The 16,450-nt window shown below is 39.4% G+C and overlaps 1 protein-coding gene across 43 annotated transcripts in view; it reads left to right on the top strand.

Moving 5' to 3' along the window:
• The first annotated feature begins 3,137 nt into the window (after positions 1 to 3,137).
• The window catches only part of RMDN2 (regulator of microtubule dynamics 2), a 95,916-nt gene continuing 82,603 nt past the window's right edge, over positions 3,138 to 16,450 (top strand). For 23 of the 43 annotated variants that reach the window (XR_014842212.1, XR_014842207.1, XR_002342769.2 and 20 more), the window contains exons 1-2: positions 3,138 to 3,488; positions 11,389 to 11,856. Coding sequence is in view for 19 of the 43 variants with exons in the window: in XM_013996204.3 (XP_013851658.2) it covers positions 11,405 to 11,856 (452 nt within the window). In the remaining 24 variants the exon portion in view is untranslated. Of the gene's footprint in view, positions 3,489 to 3,580; positions 4,633 to 7,724; positions 7,835 to 11,259; positions 11,857 to 12,443; positions 12,577 to 16,450 lie in introns of those variants that run through there. The other 20 variants (XR_014842209.1, XR_014842213.1, XM_013996205.3 and 17 more) reach the window with 8 other exon arrangements.

Raw genomic sequence — 16,450 nt, 5'->3', positions numbered from 1 at the left:
CTGAACCCCAAGTAACTGAAGTAGGAGATGTAGACAGAACAGTGTCTCTTTTTTTTTTTTTTTTTTTTGGCTTTTGTCTTTTGTTGTTGTTGCTATTTCTTGGGCCACTCCCTCGGCATATGGAGATTCCCAGGCTAGGGGTTGAATCGGAGCTGTAGCCAGCAGCCTACGCCAGAGCCACAGCAACGCGGGATCCGAGCCGCGTCTGCAACCTACACCACAGCTCACGGCAACGCCGGATCGTTAACCCACTGAGCAAGGGCAGGGACCGAACCCGCAACCTCATGGTTCCTAGTCGGATTCGTTAACCACTGCGCCACGACGGGAACTCCAGAACAGTGTCTCTTGAGAAGTGTGTGACATGCTTAGGAAAGGTGCCTTGAAGAATCCCCTTCCAGTGTTCCAGCACAGGTGGCAAAGCTTCACCTGTAAGGTAATTTCCCTCACTAGACTGTTGGGAAGATGGTAAGATAATTCACATAAAGAACATAGCAGAACTGAGTATAACAGTCAATCTGTCTTTTCACTGTGGCTATCATTACATTGGCTCTCCCACCATTTGGGGAATTTGGCACTTCAGTTATGCCTGAATGGCTTCTTCTTCCACCAACTTTGTCATTCAATTTCTTCCAGTAAATAAAACCACTTTGATAAAACCCAAGAAATAAAACAAACAAAAACCTCCCACGTACCCTTGGCATACACATCTCATGTTCCTACCATATAAAGGACTACAAATTTCTTAATATTTTTCTCTTGAGTGTACATAGTACTTTCAAAGAAATTTTTTCAGATATTGACTCAATAGAGAATATGTGCCCTGTGCCAGGCACTGGGGATACAGAGATAAACACATCCTTGCCTTGAAGAGGTTCAGTCTCAAGGACACAGCATCACTGACCAAGTGGTAATACCACAATATACATGAGAGAGGAGCACAGCAGGGAGGGGTTTTGTACTCATTTAAAATAACTCCTTATCCTTCCACAGAGTTTGTTGGGATGTGGAGAAATATTTCTTTGGGGGAGGAGGATAATGTGTGGAGTAGCTTCTCAAAGGAAGCAGATTAAACAGGATGAATTGGTTTTTGACAGGTGGCAAAGAGCAGGGTATTCCAGACAGACAGCAGCCTAAAAAGGACACAAAGACTGGGAAAGTGTGTGATTTATGGAAAGGTGAGAAGGCAGTTTGCCTATAGCTGAAGTGTGAGCTTGATGTCTGGTGGAAATGGTAGAGAAAAGCTAGAAAAGTAGGTGGGAACAATTGTGCATGGCCTGTACGCCATAGCTGCCAGCGGATTGTACTGCTGGGCTACTTGCGATGAATACAAGCGTCCTCGTTTGGGCTGCTTTAACAAACTACCACTGACTGGGTGGCTTAAATAGCAAACATTTATTACCTATGGTTCTAGAGGTGGGAAATCAGAAATCATGGTGCCAGTAGGGTTACGTTCTGGTGAGAGTCCTGTTCCAGGTTGCAGATAGCTGGCTTCTCATTGTATCCTCACATGGCAGAAAGAGAGAGAGCTCTGATCTCTTATTCTTTTTATAGGGGCACCAATCCCTTTCTAGAGAGTCCCACACTCATGACCTAATTACTTCCCAAAGGCCCCACTTCCCAATACCATCACATTGGGCATTAGGGCTTAGAGAATTTTGGAAGAACACATTCAGTCCATGACAAACAGCATCTTTGAGATTCCTAGTGATTTTTTTTTCCCCCCTCAGACATTCCTTATAGATTACATTTCTAGTAGAGGTGGATGGAGCCATATCTTCCTTTTTATGTTACTGTACAATAGGGTCTGGCAAAAATAGCTCCTCTCTTGACTTTTAAGCTTAAACTTTACCAAAGATCAATGGCTGATAAAGAAACAGAATCAAAGGGAACAAGTCTTACACAGGCATACAGAAACAGTCCAGCTATTTTATCCTGCTTCCTGAATTTGAAGAACAAGTCCATAGCAGCTGACATTTTTTTTTTTTTTTTTCTTTTGGAGCAGAGGGTTGGTAAGGCCCTGTTCTCGGCTCACACTCCACGTTTTTATTACAGACCTCTTCTGTGCGGTGCTGGGAATGCAGCAGTAAACAACTCAGTGCACTCCTGGAAAAGCTTAAATCTGAGGGTGCTTCAAGCTTCTTTTAAGTGTCATTGAAGAGACAGTCATTTCTTTTGAAAACAAATCTCCTTATAAGAGAAATTTATCACCCTGCTAGACAGGTTTACATTATATTGTATTCTGGTTAAACAAAGCAAATATTAGCATTGTATTGTAATATCTTTGTAAACCATAACAGATTGAAGTATTTCTTAGAAAGAAGTGATTTATGGTTTCAAATCTTAGAGGCTAAGTAATTAATCTGCTGTTTTCTAAAATACAACTTAGTTTTAATAAAATGACTTGACTAGGCTTACTTGTTCTGCAATGCACCTTGCTTAAAGCTCAAAAAATATTTTATAATCTTAAAGTCCTATAGAACCTCTATTAGTAAACAGTTGTGTATGGATTGTGAAATTAGCCTTCCGATTTTTTATAGACGTTTTTTGTTCGTTTTTGTTTTTGTTTTGATAAATCGGAGTGCACCCGTTTTTAATTCTATTCAGCGCAATGGTGGGGAATTTAATACTCAAGACTTAAGTTTTCTACAAGCCTGAATTTAAAGCTCAAGGTGAGGACAATACAGAAAGGAATGAGTGTGCAGTTTTGAAGAGTTTATTTGGCAGATTTTTATTTTCATTATACAAACCACAGAAAGTGAAGCTGGGTAAAATCTCAAACTTTAAAAGCCTCTGAGAAGATAGTGGTTTTTGCCTAAAGGCAACTCAGAAGGGGGGAGGGGGCAGGGACCGGGAGGCTGGTGATTTAAATCATTGAAAGATAAAGTGAAATCAGGAAAACCTGATTAATTCGTGCAAGATCTCCGCGTTTGATTGTCATGCGGAGAGTTCAAGGTTGTGCTTAGAAAGGGGAACTAAAGAAGGGTGATACTAGGGCAGAGGATGTGTTTGGGGAGGGAAAGAACCCGAGTGAGGGTGGGTTTGGGGAGCCGGTGATGGGAGAAAGCGCGCTGGAGGCAAAAAGCGCGCCCCGAGCCTCCCGCCGGGCCGGGCCGGGCGCGGTGGCCCTAAGCCAGGGCGCAGTGCTCGGGGCTGGGAGACGAGCTGTGAGAGAGGCGGCACCCAGCGGCAAAGTCCGGTGCGAGCCCAGGGGCCAGGTGGAGCGCACTGGTCTCCGTCCGTAAAAGGTGCGCAGGCCACCCGCCCGAGAGCTGATCGCCCCGAGGGAAAGAGGCGGGAGCCACAGTGCGAGCGGGCGAGAACTCCTCCCCCGGCGCCTCCGCTATCTGGGTCAGGACACCGCCGGACCTTGGGGCCCACAGGCTCCGGGGCTACTGTCGGCCCGCCGCTCCCCTCTCGACAGCTCCTCCTCAAGTTGCAGGTCTCCGACTGCAGAAAGGCCCTCGCAGGGAGCACAAGTGCGCCCACAGGTAGGCAGCGGGCGGGTCGGCGGGTTCGGGCGTACGCGGCCGGGGGGTCGAGAGCTGAGGGGGCATTTCCGGCGGCGGCCACCGCACTTCCGGGTCGTGTGTGCGTCCTTCTCGCCGCCGCATCCCTTGCGAGGCATCCTCCTGCTTCTGGGCGCTGCAGATGGTTGTCTTGGCAGCTACCTCGGCGCAGCGCTTGCCCAGCCAGCGCCTGCCCAGCCAGCGCCTCGCAAGCTTCAACCGCTGAGGTCGTCAGTACTTCCGCGCGGGCGCCCGTCGTGGGTTGCGTGGGGACCCGGCAGAGTGCTGCCTCGGCCTGGCAGGTCCCTGAAAACCACGATGAGTTTCTTCGGGAGACACTTAGTAGCCTCTCACCTGGGTCTTTCTTAACCCTTCAGCCTTCTGCAAACGGTTTTGTTTTGTTTTGCTCAATCTGGGATTCTCTACCTATTTTACACAAAATGAAGGCCAGGTTTTCAGTGCGGCAAACATTTGCAAATAAGCCAAACATGAGGGAGCCCTAGATGAAAAAAAAGGTTTTAAGATAGGAAAAATAATGAAAACCGAGTGAAATGTGAGTATTAGAATTCACTTCGAAAGTATCAAGTTATCCAGGTCGCTGTGAGAATCTAATGCCCAGTTCAAGGGCTCAGAGCAATTCCCTTGGGAAACTAAAAACTTAGGGTTGTTTGTAACCTGTACTGTGCCTTTACCTGTCTTGCGAAATTTTTCATCTCCCGAGTTTATCAGAGTTCTATATTTTATGTATTTCCCGCTACGAATCTGCTGATGAATTAAGTGAATATAGATGCTAGATATTGCTGAAAGCATTGTAAATAACTTGGTAAAGCATAATTTCCATATCTCAAGATTAACGTTAATTAAAACTAGAACATGAACATTAAATGTTTTCTGAAGTTAATTTTTGACAGTTTCTACAAAGGAATTGTAGAGATTTCTGTAGAGTCAACTTTTTGATGATTTGCTATTTCAGCAGAATTTTTGATTCTCATCTCTGCAAATAACCTTTAATTATCTATTACACATTAAATTTAGATGCCAGTAATTTGTAATAAAATCTGTTCTTTTACATTGTCATTATTAGCACCTTGCAAATTGAAACAGGGACACTTTACCTGATTATCTAGTCACTATATTTTTAAATTACTGTGTTTTTATAAACACAGTAAAGTGCAAGTGTATCCTGCTAATATGGTAATTCTATTAAAGTTACGTAAATAATGTAATATATAGTATAACCTTTGAAATAATACTGTAGGCAAGCAAGCGTTCTCATTTATTACTCTTCTGTATTACTATTTTTATATGAATGACTTTTTTCAAATTAGTGACTTACAGAGTTCCCATCATGGCTCAGTGGTTAATGAATCCGACTAGGAACCATGAGGTTGAGGGTTCGATCCCTGGCCTTGCTCAGTGGGTTAAGGATCCGGCGCTGCCATGAGCTGTGGTGTAGGTTGCAGATGAGGCTCGGAGTCCGTGTTGCTTTGGCTCTGGTGTAGGCCGGCAGCTTCAGCTCTGATTGAACCCCTATCCTGGGAACCTCCATATGCCTCGGGAGCAGCCCAAGAAATGGCAAAAAGACAAAAAAAAAATTACTGGCTCATAAGCACATCCATTTTATATACGTGTAAAACTCAAACATAGCTTGAGCTATTATTCTCTAATTGTGGATATTTAAAACCAATAACTGTTCCATTGATTCTAATTTTTTCCTCAGTTGATTTTTTTAGTTCTGAAATCGTGTTTCAGTTCTGAACACCTCTGCCCAGTCAGCATTCTCCTTCATGTCCTTGTTGTTGCTCTCTAAATCAGCAGTACATCCAAGAATTATCAAGGGTAACAGTTCTCATTACTAGTTGGTGACCCCTAGGTGACACAGTTGACAACTATGTGCCTTAGTTTACTTATCTGCAAAATAGAGATAATAATAGGACCTGCCTCAAAGAGATAATTTGGGATTGGTTTAATTCCTAAAGAATAGGTCAAACAAAAGTTGATAGTCTTTCTCACCTGTTTAAACCTGTACCGTGTCAGGAATAAGATCTTCCTAGGTAGATTTTAACTTCCATTTATTTATTTAATACATGAAAAAAAAATCAAACTAGGGTGTGTTCTCTAACGTAAAGTTTAATGTAAAGAGGGCCCAGCAGGAATGAGCCAAGAAACCAATCAGAATAGGAACATTTCTTTTAATTGACCTTGTCAAGTTCAGCATATGAACATCCTGCATTAATTTTTATATTGACAAAAAAGAGCCAAGGAGTTCCCATTGTGGCTCAGCAGGTTAAGCCCCAGCTAGTATCCATGAGGATTCAGGTTCAATCCCTGGCCTCACTCAGTGGGTTAAGCATTGCCGTGAGTTGTGGTGTTGGTCGCAGACAGGGTTTGGATCCCAAGTTGCTGTGGCTGTGGTGTAGGCTGGAAGCTGCAGCTGTGATTTGACTCCTAGCCTGGGAACTACCATATGCTGCAGGTGTGGCCCTTAAAAAAAAAAAAAAAAAGAGCCAAGATGGTCAAGCTTGATGCATGATTATTAGATATGATGCAAATGTTAAATCATGAGCGGTTAGTGACTTTTCTTACACCTGTGGCCTTTTGATAATACTCTTTCAAGATAATTCAGTTTTCCAATATAATTTTTTATGGAAATAAAATTGAACAGCTAATAATAATTCCCTCCAACTTAAGCCAAAGTTACAAATTGATCCGAATCTACTGTTGACATGCCTCCTGGATAGGATGGGAGTGGACAGATGGTTAGAGTTCACATTTATACTAATTAGGTAAAAATACTCATGTCTCTTGGATATAATGTTCACCAACGCCTAAGGTAATTTCTATAAGATTATTATTATTATTATTATTTCTGTTAGGGCTGCATGTGTGACATATAGAAGTTTCTAGGCTAAGGGTTAAATCAGAGCTGCAGCTGCTGGCCTACACCACAGCCACAGCAACGCAGGATTGAAGCTGCATCTGCAAACTGCATCTCAGCTTGAGGCAACTCCAGATCTTAACCCAGTGAGCAAGGCCTGGAATCGAACCCACATCCTTGTGGATGCTAGTCGGATTCTTAACCTATTGAGCCACAACAGGAACTCCTGGAAGATTATTATTTTAAAATCATTAGTTCTACTTCTTTTATACTTAGACCTATAATGAAACAGAGCATCCAGATAAGATACTCCCTGTGTTCAATGCATATAGTCTATCATATTACTGAGAAATCTAGAGATATTCATTTAGGCAGACATCCTGGAAATAGACTCTTCTTATTCTTTCTCTTCCATAGGGTATCATTTGAAATATGCTTATTTGATCATTTAGAGTACAGGAAACAATAATACTTTGAGTATGTGAAAATATAGGAAGGCATATTTAAACATATATAGCTGAATTTAGAATTTGCGTTTTTACAATACTCATTCCCCCATTCTCCCTCTCAGATATTTATTTTGTTCCCATTTCACTTAGAATAATGAAGCAATCAAAGAGAACTTTCATAAGGTCCCACCATAACATCTGCCCACCTTCCTGAAGCTGCTCACATAATCTGCCTTTTCTTTCATTGCTATGAATGAATAGATTGTGGTTCCATCAAAGGTCAACCTCTGTACTTGCCCACTGGAGACCATCCATCCCCTTTGCCTTCTCATGTTTATTGCAGCAATTCTCCAATCCTTATTTTTATTTATTTAATCTTTAAAAAAATAAATCCATTGGCAAACAAAAATAATGTTATTTATCCATCTTTTTGCACCATTTTGCTGTATAGTAATGACATTTCTTCTTCTTTTCTGTTTGCCAATTTGTTTTTTTTCCCACTCTTTTCTGACTTTTGGACTAATTAAATATCTTCAATATTCCATTTTTATTTCCCCTATTGGCTGGTTATTTATACCGTTTGGAGTATTTTTGTTGTTACTGTTTTTGTTTTTTGAGTGGTTGCCCTTGGGTTTCCGACTAAGGGTCTTTAAACTTATAACACTGCTTTATAACCTAGGACTCTTAGAACAGTATCTTCTCTTTGTCCCTTTCTATCCTTTGGGCTCTTGTCCTGCTTTCTTGCTTCCACTTATGATCGAAACCCCATGGTATGTTATTGTCATTTTTGCAATAATCAAATATTTTATGAATAAATCATAAAATGAGAAAAATCACTTTTATATTTAGTCACATATTTGCCACTACTGGTAATCTTTATCCTTTGTATAGATCCAGGTTTCTATCTGTTATTTTCCTTCTGCCTGAAGAAGCTGTGTTAGCATTTCTTCTAGTGAATGGCTGCTGATAATGGATTCTCCCAATTTTCCCGTTTAAAACAGGTATTTTACCCTCATTTTTGAAAAATATTTTACTGAGTATAAGAAATGCAAGTTAACAGTTTCTTTCCACACTTTAATGATATTACTCCATTGTTTACTTGCTTGAATAGTTTCTGAGGTGACATCTCTGAGACAGTATCTGCTATAATCTTTTTTTCTCTGTACATATCTTTTTTTCCCTCTCACTGACTTTTTTTTTTTTTTTTTTTTTTTTTTTTTTTTTTTTTTTTTTTTTTGTCTTTTTGCCTTTTCTAGGGCCACTCCTGTGGCATATGGAGGTTCCCAGGCTAGGGGTCCAATTGGAGCTGTAGCCACCGGCCTACACCAGAGGCACAGCAACATGGGATCCGAGCCACGTCTGCAACCTACACCACAGCTCATGGCAACACCGGATCCTTAACCCACTGAGCAAGGCCAGGGATCAAACCCTCAACCTCATGGTTCCTAGTAAGATTCATTAACCACTGAGCCACGACGGGAACTCCTCACTGACTACTTTTAAGATTTATTTGTTACTGGTTTTTAGCATTTTAGTAATATTTTGCCTTGGTTTGGTTTTCTTAACTTACTCTGTTTGAATTATGTTGACCTTCTTAATTCTCTGGGTTTATAGATTTTGTATAACCTGGAAAATTTGAGGCCATTTTCCTTCAGATATTTTTTTGTTACCCTTCCTCTTTTCCTTTTAATCATGTTTTGAGACTACTTGTTATTACCCTGTAGGCTCTACTTGGCTTTTTGTTTGTTTTTTAATCTTTTTAAAAAAAAAATCTGTGTGCCTCATTTTGGATGATGCCTTAGTCTATTTGGACTGCTATAACAAAATACCATAGATGGAGTAGCTTATAAATGACAGAAATTTATTTCTCATCATTCTGGAGGCTAAGAAATTCAAGATCAAGGCACTGTCAGTTTCATTGTCTTGTGAGGGCTTGATTTCTGGTTCATACATAGCACCTTCTTGCTGTAACTTTATGTGGTGGAAGGGAAGAGGGATCTCTCTGGGGTCTTTGTAAGAGCTCTAATCCCATCCAAGAGGTCTTCACCTCCTAAAGGCCCCAATTCCCAGCACTGTCACCTTAGAGACTAGGATATCAGTGTATGAATTGGGGGGAGGGGGGCACAAATACTTAGTCTACAGCAAATGCTTTCTTTTGCTATGTCTTTAGGTTTGCTGTAGTATTTCTTTGCTGTTAATCTCATTTAGTAAACTTTTATTTCAGATATTCTTTATCTTTAGAAGTTCTATTTAGTTCTACCTAATGCCTTCTGTTTGTCTCCTCATCATGTTTATGTTTTCCTTTAACATATTTTTAATATACTATATTGACCATAGTATGCATAATAGTTGCTTTAAAACCTTTGTCATTTTCTTGCTGTTTTACATGTCTAGTAGTTTTTGATTGGATGATCAACATTGTGATTTTGTGTAATTGAGTTCTGGATTTTTTTCTATCCCTTTAAAGAGTGTTGGGCTTTCTACTGAAGGCAGTTAAATTATTTGTGAATCAGTTTGATCCTTTGAGGGCTCATTTTTAATCTATTTTAGAACAAGTCTAAATCACCTTTACTCTAGTGTTAATTTAGCTACATTACCACACCATTACTCTTCTGACGTCTCTACTGAAAGCCTCAAGTAACTCATACACACTCTACACTCTGGATGGTGGACACTTGAATGCTTACCAGTTCTGTGTAGTTATTAGGAATAGTTCAGCTTACAACTCCCTGGTAATTGTTCTTTCCCTTGAAACTATTTTTGCCTGGCTCAGTGGGGTTTCCCTCTATGCATGTGCAGACTGGCATTCAGTTAAAGATTCAAGGAGACCCCTATGCATATTTCTAGAGTTCTCTTTGTGCATAACTCTATCATCTTCAGTGCTAAACCACACAAATTCTAGGTGCTTCAGTTTCTCTGAACCCTTAATCTCTTTTCAATTCAGTGAGACTGCCAGGCTTTGTTTGGTTTTCTCTTCCCTGTGCCATAGTCCAGAAATTGCCTCCAACTGGAAACCTGGAAGGATCATAGGACTTACCTCATTTGTCTCCTTTTTATTAGAGATTAAAAGTGGCAGTGCTATAATAACCTACTCCTTGAGAAAGTATCAGGAAAAACAAACTAAAACGTTGCAAATTTAATTCTTATAAAGAACAGTTTACCATTATTTATATAATTTTTCCAAGTTGCAAACAAAATTAATACAGGTGTTTACCTGTCTATAAAATAGGGGAAATTGATAGGAAAACAATTTTGGAAACATCAAAGTCTGTTTAAAAAAAAAAAGCCTTATTATATTTTACTCAATTATAAAGGTTAATCATTGTATTAATATACTTATTTCCATTTTACAGTCTCAGAAAGAAAGTAGGATTTATATTATTGTTTTCTTTAGTGGTCTTCTGACTTTGAGAACAGTGATAAGCAATAAAACTAGTGAAGAGGGGATATATTAAAGAAAGATTATGGGGTATTTTGTCAAAGTATAGCTTAATTTATATGGAATTAGGTGGGCCAAAGCTTGGGTCATTGATGCAAAATGGTGACAGTTCAGAAGGAGAAAGGAGTCAAAGAAATGACTTTTTTGTTACTTTGAAAATGAGTGAGCAGTTGAAAGACAATAAAAACATTAAGACCCCAAACAAATAGAAGGGTAAGGAGCATAAGAATTCTGGGTCAGAAGAAAAGCAGATGTGAAACCTGCACTTATATTAGCATCTTATGTTGAATAAAACAGATGAGGTGGTTACAAACTTGCCAGAAGTCTCTATATCTTTTATATCTCAAAGCCTATTTTAAAATGTTGTTTATCACTCTAGATTTGAGTACAAAATATGAACTAGAAACTAAGGAAGAGTTTTTTTCTTGGGCCTTCCTTAAAGATTAGATAAAACCCAGACATTAGCACACTAGTTGATTTTATCCAAATATAAGTTTCAGATACAGTTAAGCATAATTTCAATTCTTAGTTTTTTTTAGAAATTTATTATGATGCTTTACCCTCTGTTATACCCTTTAAAAACATATGGTAAAAATTAAATTTCAGATAGCCATATAGAATACAAATTCTGAATCCTTAAAGGTAGTATTTCTACTCAGCCACATGCGTTAGAGAGGCAGTTACTCATAGTTTAGTTTGTGATTTATCAAGTGTAACTAAATGTTTTTTGTTTGTGTGATGATGTAGACTTTACTTTTTTTTTTTTTTGTCTTTTTTTTTTTTTTTTTTTTTTTTGCCATTTCTTGGGCATATGGAGGTTCCCAGGCCAGGGGTCAAATCGGAGCTGTAGCCACTGGCCTACACCAGAGCCACAGCAACGCGGGATCCAAGCCACGTCTGCGACCTACACCACAGCTCATGGCAACGCCGGATCCTTAACCCACTGAGCAAGACCAGGAATCGAACCCGCAACCTCATGGTTCCTAGTCAGATTCGTTAACCAGTGTACCACGATGGGAATTCCAGACTTGGCTTTTATTGATGGAGAAAGCTCTGATATTTTTTTCTTGGGCAAAGACAGAAACTGTTCATTTACATTTATGCTTTTAATTTTAGAAGCAAAAACCAAGAAATGCTTCATTCCACAAACAAAGAAGTGATACTTGGCATCGTGGTGGGAACTACAGGAATCAGCTTGCTTCTTTTGTGGTACCACAAGGTTCGTAAACCAAGGACAGCGATGGATTTACCTGGATTTCTTTCTCTGAGTAATGCCTTTGATTTGATGACTTTGCAAGATGAAATGCATAATGATCAAGAAACAACAGCAACCTTTCAAGGAAGGCAACTTCAGATACTGGAGAAGTTAAATGAATTACTGACAAATATGGAAGAACTCAAAGAGGAAATTAGAGTTCTTAAAGAAGCCATTCCAAAGCTGGAGGAATATATACAAGGTGAACTTGGAGGGAAGATAACTGTTCATAAGATAAGTCCTCAGCACAGAGCTAGAAAAAGAAGACTTACCACAGTTCAAAGTTCAGCAACAAGTAATAGTTCAGAGGAAGCAGAAAGTGAAGGAGGGTAAGTTTCTTCAAGATGTTTCCCATGTTGAATTGATTATTAATTGCATTATTGTTATTGCTTAGGTACGTTCATTATACATTTCCAATCATATATTCTGTTACTAAGAACGCATGAAGAGTGATTATTTTGGCTTATGTTACACATAAAACCGTATTCAGTAGAGGTCAGTATTTTAGTTTAGACCTCAATGACAACAAAAATAAAAGCAACTAATGTGCTAGGTGGCGTCACGTGAGTATTGAGGAAGGCAGTGATTATCTGTCAAAATTTGTAACCTATTTTTATATGTGACCACTGTGTTACCCTTTACATGAGATCTGTCCAGCAAGTGCTATCTAATCGAACTCTGTGATAATGGAATGGTCTAAATCTGTGCTGCCCAGTATGATAGCCACTGGCCACATGTGGCTGTTAAGCACTTGAAATGCAGCTTGTGCAACTGAGGAACTGAATTTTTTTTTTTAATTTTTAAAATTTTAATTTAATTGGAATATAGGTGACTTACAGTGTTGTATTTGTTTCAGGTGTACAGCAAAATAAATCAGTCATACATATAAATGTATCCATTCATTTTTCCCATGTAGGTTATTACAAACTGTTGAGTAGATTTTCCTATGAAGAAATAACGAAACTTTTTTACAAAGCGACTGTAGCATTTTGCATCCCCTCCAGCAATGTATAAGAGTTAATATTACTCCACATCTTCACTAGCATTTGGTATGATCATTTTTCTAGATATTAGTCATTCTGTAGGTGTGTAGTGCTATTACATTGTTATTTTAATTTGTAATTTCCTAATGACATGATGTTAAGCATCTTTTCCTATGCTTATTTGCCATTTGCAAATCTTCATTGGTGAGATATCTGTTAAAGGCTTAGGCCCACTTTACTATCAGGTTGTTTGTCTTCTTGTTACCGAGTTTTTAAAGGTTTGTTTTTTTTTTCTGTATATTTGGACAGCAATCTTTTATCAGATGTGCCTTTTGCAAGTTTTTTTTTTTTCCCCAGTCCATGGCTTGTCTTTTTATTCTCTTAGTCTTCAAATATTTTAATAGTCCCTTGTCCTTCTGGGAATACAGTTATATGTATATTAGAATACTTCATATTTTCCACAGATTACTGAAGCTCTGTTCATTGTATCAGTCTTTTTTTCTCTCTGTTTGGATGGCTTCAATTTGCTCTATCTTCAGGTTCAATGATCTTCTCGTTTGCAGTGTCCAGTCTACCATTAATCACATCCAGTGAATTTTTTCTTTCTACGCAGTGGATATTTTTACCTCTAGAATTTCTGTGGGTTCTTTTTGTATTTTCAGTTTCTCTTCTCATTACATGTCCCTATATATACTTTAAAGTATTTTAACAGCTATTTTAATATATTTAATGATTGAGGAACTGAATTTTTAATATCATTTTATTGTAATTAATTTAAAATTAAATAGCCACATGGGCCTAGTATCTACTGAATTAGGGAGTACAGATCTAAAAAGATTTGAGAATGTACAAGTGATTCAGTTTCATTCTTGCATGGGATAATTCATTGAATTCTAAAATCAAGAATATAAATAGGGAGTTCCCGTCGTGGCGCAGTGGTTAACGAATCCGACTAGGAACCATGAGGTTGCGGGTTCGGTCCCTGCCCTTGCTCAGTGGGTTAACGATCCGGCGTTGCCGTGAGCTGTGGTGTAGGTTGCAGACGCGGCTCGGATCCCGCATTGCTGTGGCTCTGGCGTAGGCCAGTGGCTACAGCTCCAATTCGACCTCTAGCCTGGGAACCTCCATATGCCGAGGGAGCGGCCCAAGAAATAGCAACAACAACAACAACAAAAAAGACAAAAAGACAAAAGACAAAAAAAAAAAAAAAAAAAGAATATAAATAATATTATTTTAGGGGAAGAACAAATGAAGAAAGGAACTGTGCTTGCTCGTGTTTCCAGGGAGTAAAATAGGCAAGTAAATAAAGATGCAGTAGTTAATGCAACATAGCCAGAAATTCTTTAGGGCAGGAACTCTATGTTTTCATTGTCATATTCCTAACATCTATCTTGTGCCTAACACAGAATAGATGCCAATAACTATTTCTTTTTTATGTTTACATTTTTGTTTTCTTTTTGGTTGTGCCTGCAGTTCCTAGGTCAGGGATCCAACCCATGCCACAGTAGCAACCTGAACCACAGGAGTAAGAATGCCAGATCCTTAACCCACTGCATCACCAGAGAATTCCCCAGTAACTATTTCCTGAATTAATGAGTGAGCTGCTAAATAAATATAGAATTGGGAGAAGGGATTTGAAGAAAGGAAACACAGGGTAAGGATTAAAGGGTGATTTCAGGAGTTCCCGTTGTGGCTCAGCAGTAACGAACCTGACTAGGATCCATGAGGATGTGGGTTTGATTCCTGGCCTCGCTCAGTGGATTAAGGATCCAGTGTTGCCGTGAGCTATGGTGTAGGTTGAAGACATGGCTCCAATCCTGTGTTGCTGTGGCTGTGGTGTAGGCCAGCAACTTCAGCTCTGATTTGACCCCTAGCCTGGGAACTTCCATATGCTGTGGGTGCAGCCCTAAAAAAAAGACAAAAAAATTTTTAAAAAATGGTGATTTCATAGGTAAAGAAGTGTAAATGGTTTATCACGTCTTTGAGATCAGTGCCAGGACTGGAATATAGAACTGGAGAAATAACTATATGAAAAATCTTACAGAGAGAGACGAGAAGATCTAGATGATAAGACTGTCTTAAAAATTTGTGTTCCTGGGAGTTCCCGTCATGGCGAAGTGGTTAACGAATCCGACTAGAAACCATGAAGTTGTGGGTTTGGTCCCTGCCCTTGCTCAGTGGGTTAACAATCCGGCGTTGCCGTGAGCTGTGGTGCAGGTTGCAGACACGGCTCGGATCCCGAGTTGCTGTGGCTCTGGTGTAGGCTGGTGGCTACAGCTCCAATTCGACCCCTGGCCTGGGAACCTCCATATTTTGCAAGAGCGGCCCAAGAAATGGCAAAAAAAAAAAAAAAAAAAAAAAAGACAAAAAAATTTGTGTTCCTGAACAACAACAAAGAAGTTGTAGACTGAGCTTTAAAATAGGCAATGAAATGTTTATAAGAAATCTAAAAGAGTTCTAAATAACTTAGAACTGTAACTCAGAAAAGGCACTGGGATTTCCCATTGTGGCTCAGCAGTAACAAACCCGACTAGTATCCATGAGGACATGGGTTCAATCCCTACCCGCTTGGCAGGTTAAGGATCTGATGGTTGCTGTGAGCTGCAGTGTAGGTCACAGACGTGGCTGGGATCCAATCCCACATTTCTATGGCTGTGGTGTAGGCTGGCAGCTACAGCTCTGATTTGACCCCTAGCCTAGGAACCTCCATATGCTGTGGGTGTGGCCCTAAAAAAGACAAAAAAGAGAGAGAGAAAGAAAGGACACTTGTTACTATTATGAGTGTAGAGAATAGCAGCTTAGTACTCTAATAATGATAAAAGTCTCTACATAACGTTGAGCATCATTGAGGGTTCCTGAAGACCATTATGGAAATCTGTGGTATTTTCCTCGTCAGGAGTCCTGTGTGTAGTTTTGGCAATCACATCTTAGAAAGGGCATAATGGACTAAAGCCTAGCCAGAGAAGATCCACTAGACTGAGGTGAGGAATGGCAGCCCTGGCAAATGAGATTAGGCCAAAAGGGTCCGTGAGCCTTATCTAAAAAGACCCCGATTAAGCTGAGCACAGCCTTGCTCAAGAAATTCTAATATTCTAGAAAGACATGCAACCTTGGATAAGTATGGGATACATTTAGGAAAAATAAGAAGATAGTTATGGGACTTAATTAACTTCAAGTCATATAGATAGAAATTGCTTTTGTGGGTTAAAGTAGGACTTGTGAAATTTATAAATAGTAGTCACATACCTCTCATAAAAAGTGGACATATCAAAACTAAGATTGAGGAGTTCCTACTGTGGTGAAGTGAATTAAGAATCCAACTGCAGCAGCTCAGGTTGCTACAGAGGTGCAGTTTCAATCCCAGCCTGGAAGAGTGGGTTAAAGGATCCATCATTGCTACAGCGAAGGTCACTGCTGCCACTCAGATTCACTCCCTGTCCCGGGAACTTCCATAGGCTGTGGGTGTGGACATAAAAAAAAAGAAAAGAAAAAGAAAAAGAAAAAAACCTTTAAGATTGATGTCAAGTAAGACATCCCCTTCTCTTGCTTGATGCTGGGTGCCTTTGTTACCAAGAGTATTAGAGTAGATATAATAATAGAACCCTAATGATGGACTAGATTTCAGTGAATGGCACATAACATAAAGGGAGAGAAATGTTTCCTATTTAGCTCTACTTTAGAAAAATAAGACAACAAAACAAAGACAATTTGTTCCTTTTTCTTTAAGGACTAAGACAGAAAGATCTAATACATCTTTCTTTAAAAAGGCCTTTTTTTAAACATCTTTAAAAAAAACTTCTAAAAAAAAGCAAAATGTTTTTTGAAAACATGGTTTTATAAAGTGTATTTGTATACATTTTCAATTTCCTGTCCTTTTGCAACTTCCCTGGGACAGAAACAACTGGCCCTGGTGCGATACAGTCGTAATCCCATTACCACA

This window comes from Sus scrofa, chromosome 3 (genome assembly GCF_054392235.1).
Source record: "Sus scrofa isolate SSC_HxYL_T2T_F1_AM1 chromosome 3, Sscrofa_HxYL_maternal_Yorkshire_Landrace_v2.0, whole genome shotgun sequence".
Classification (NCBI taxonomy): Eukaryota; Metazoa; Chordata; class Mammalia; order Artiodactyla; family Suidae; genus Sus; species Sus scrofa.
The sequence above is the reverse complement of the archived record's forward strand: the minus strand, read 5'-3'. Positions and strand labels throughout refer to the sequence as shown.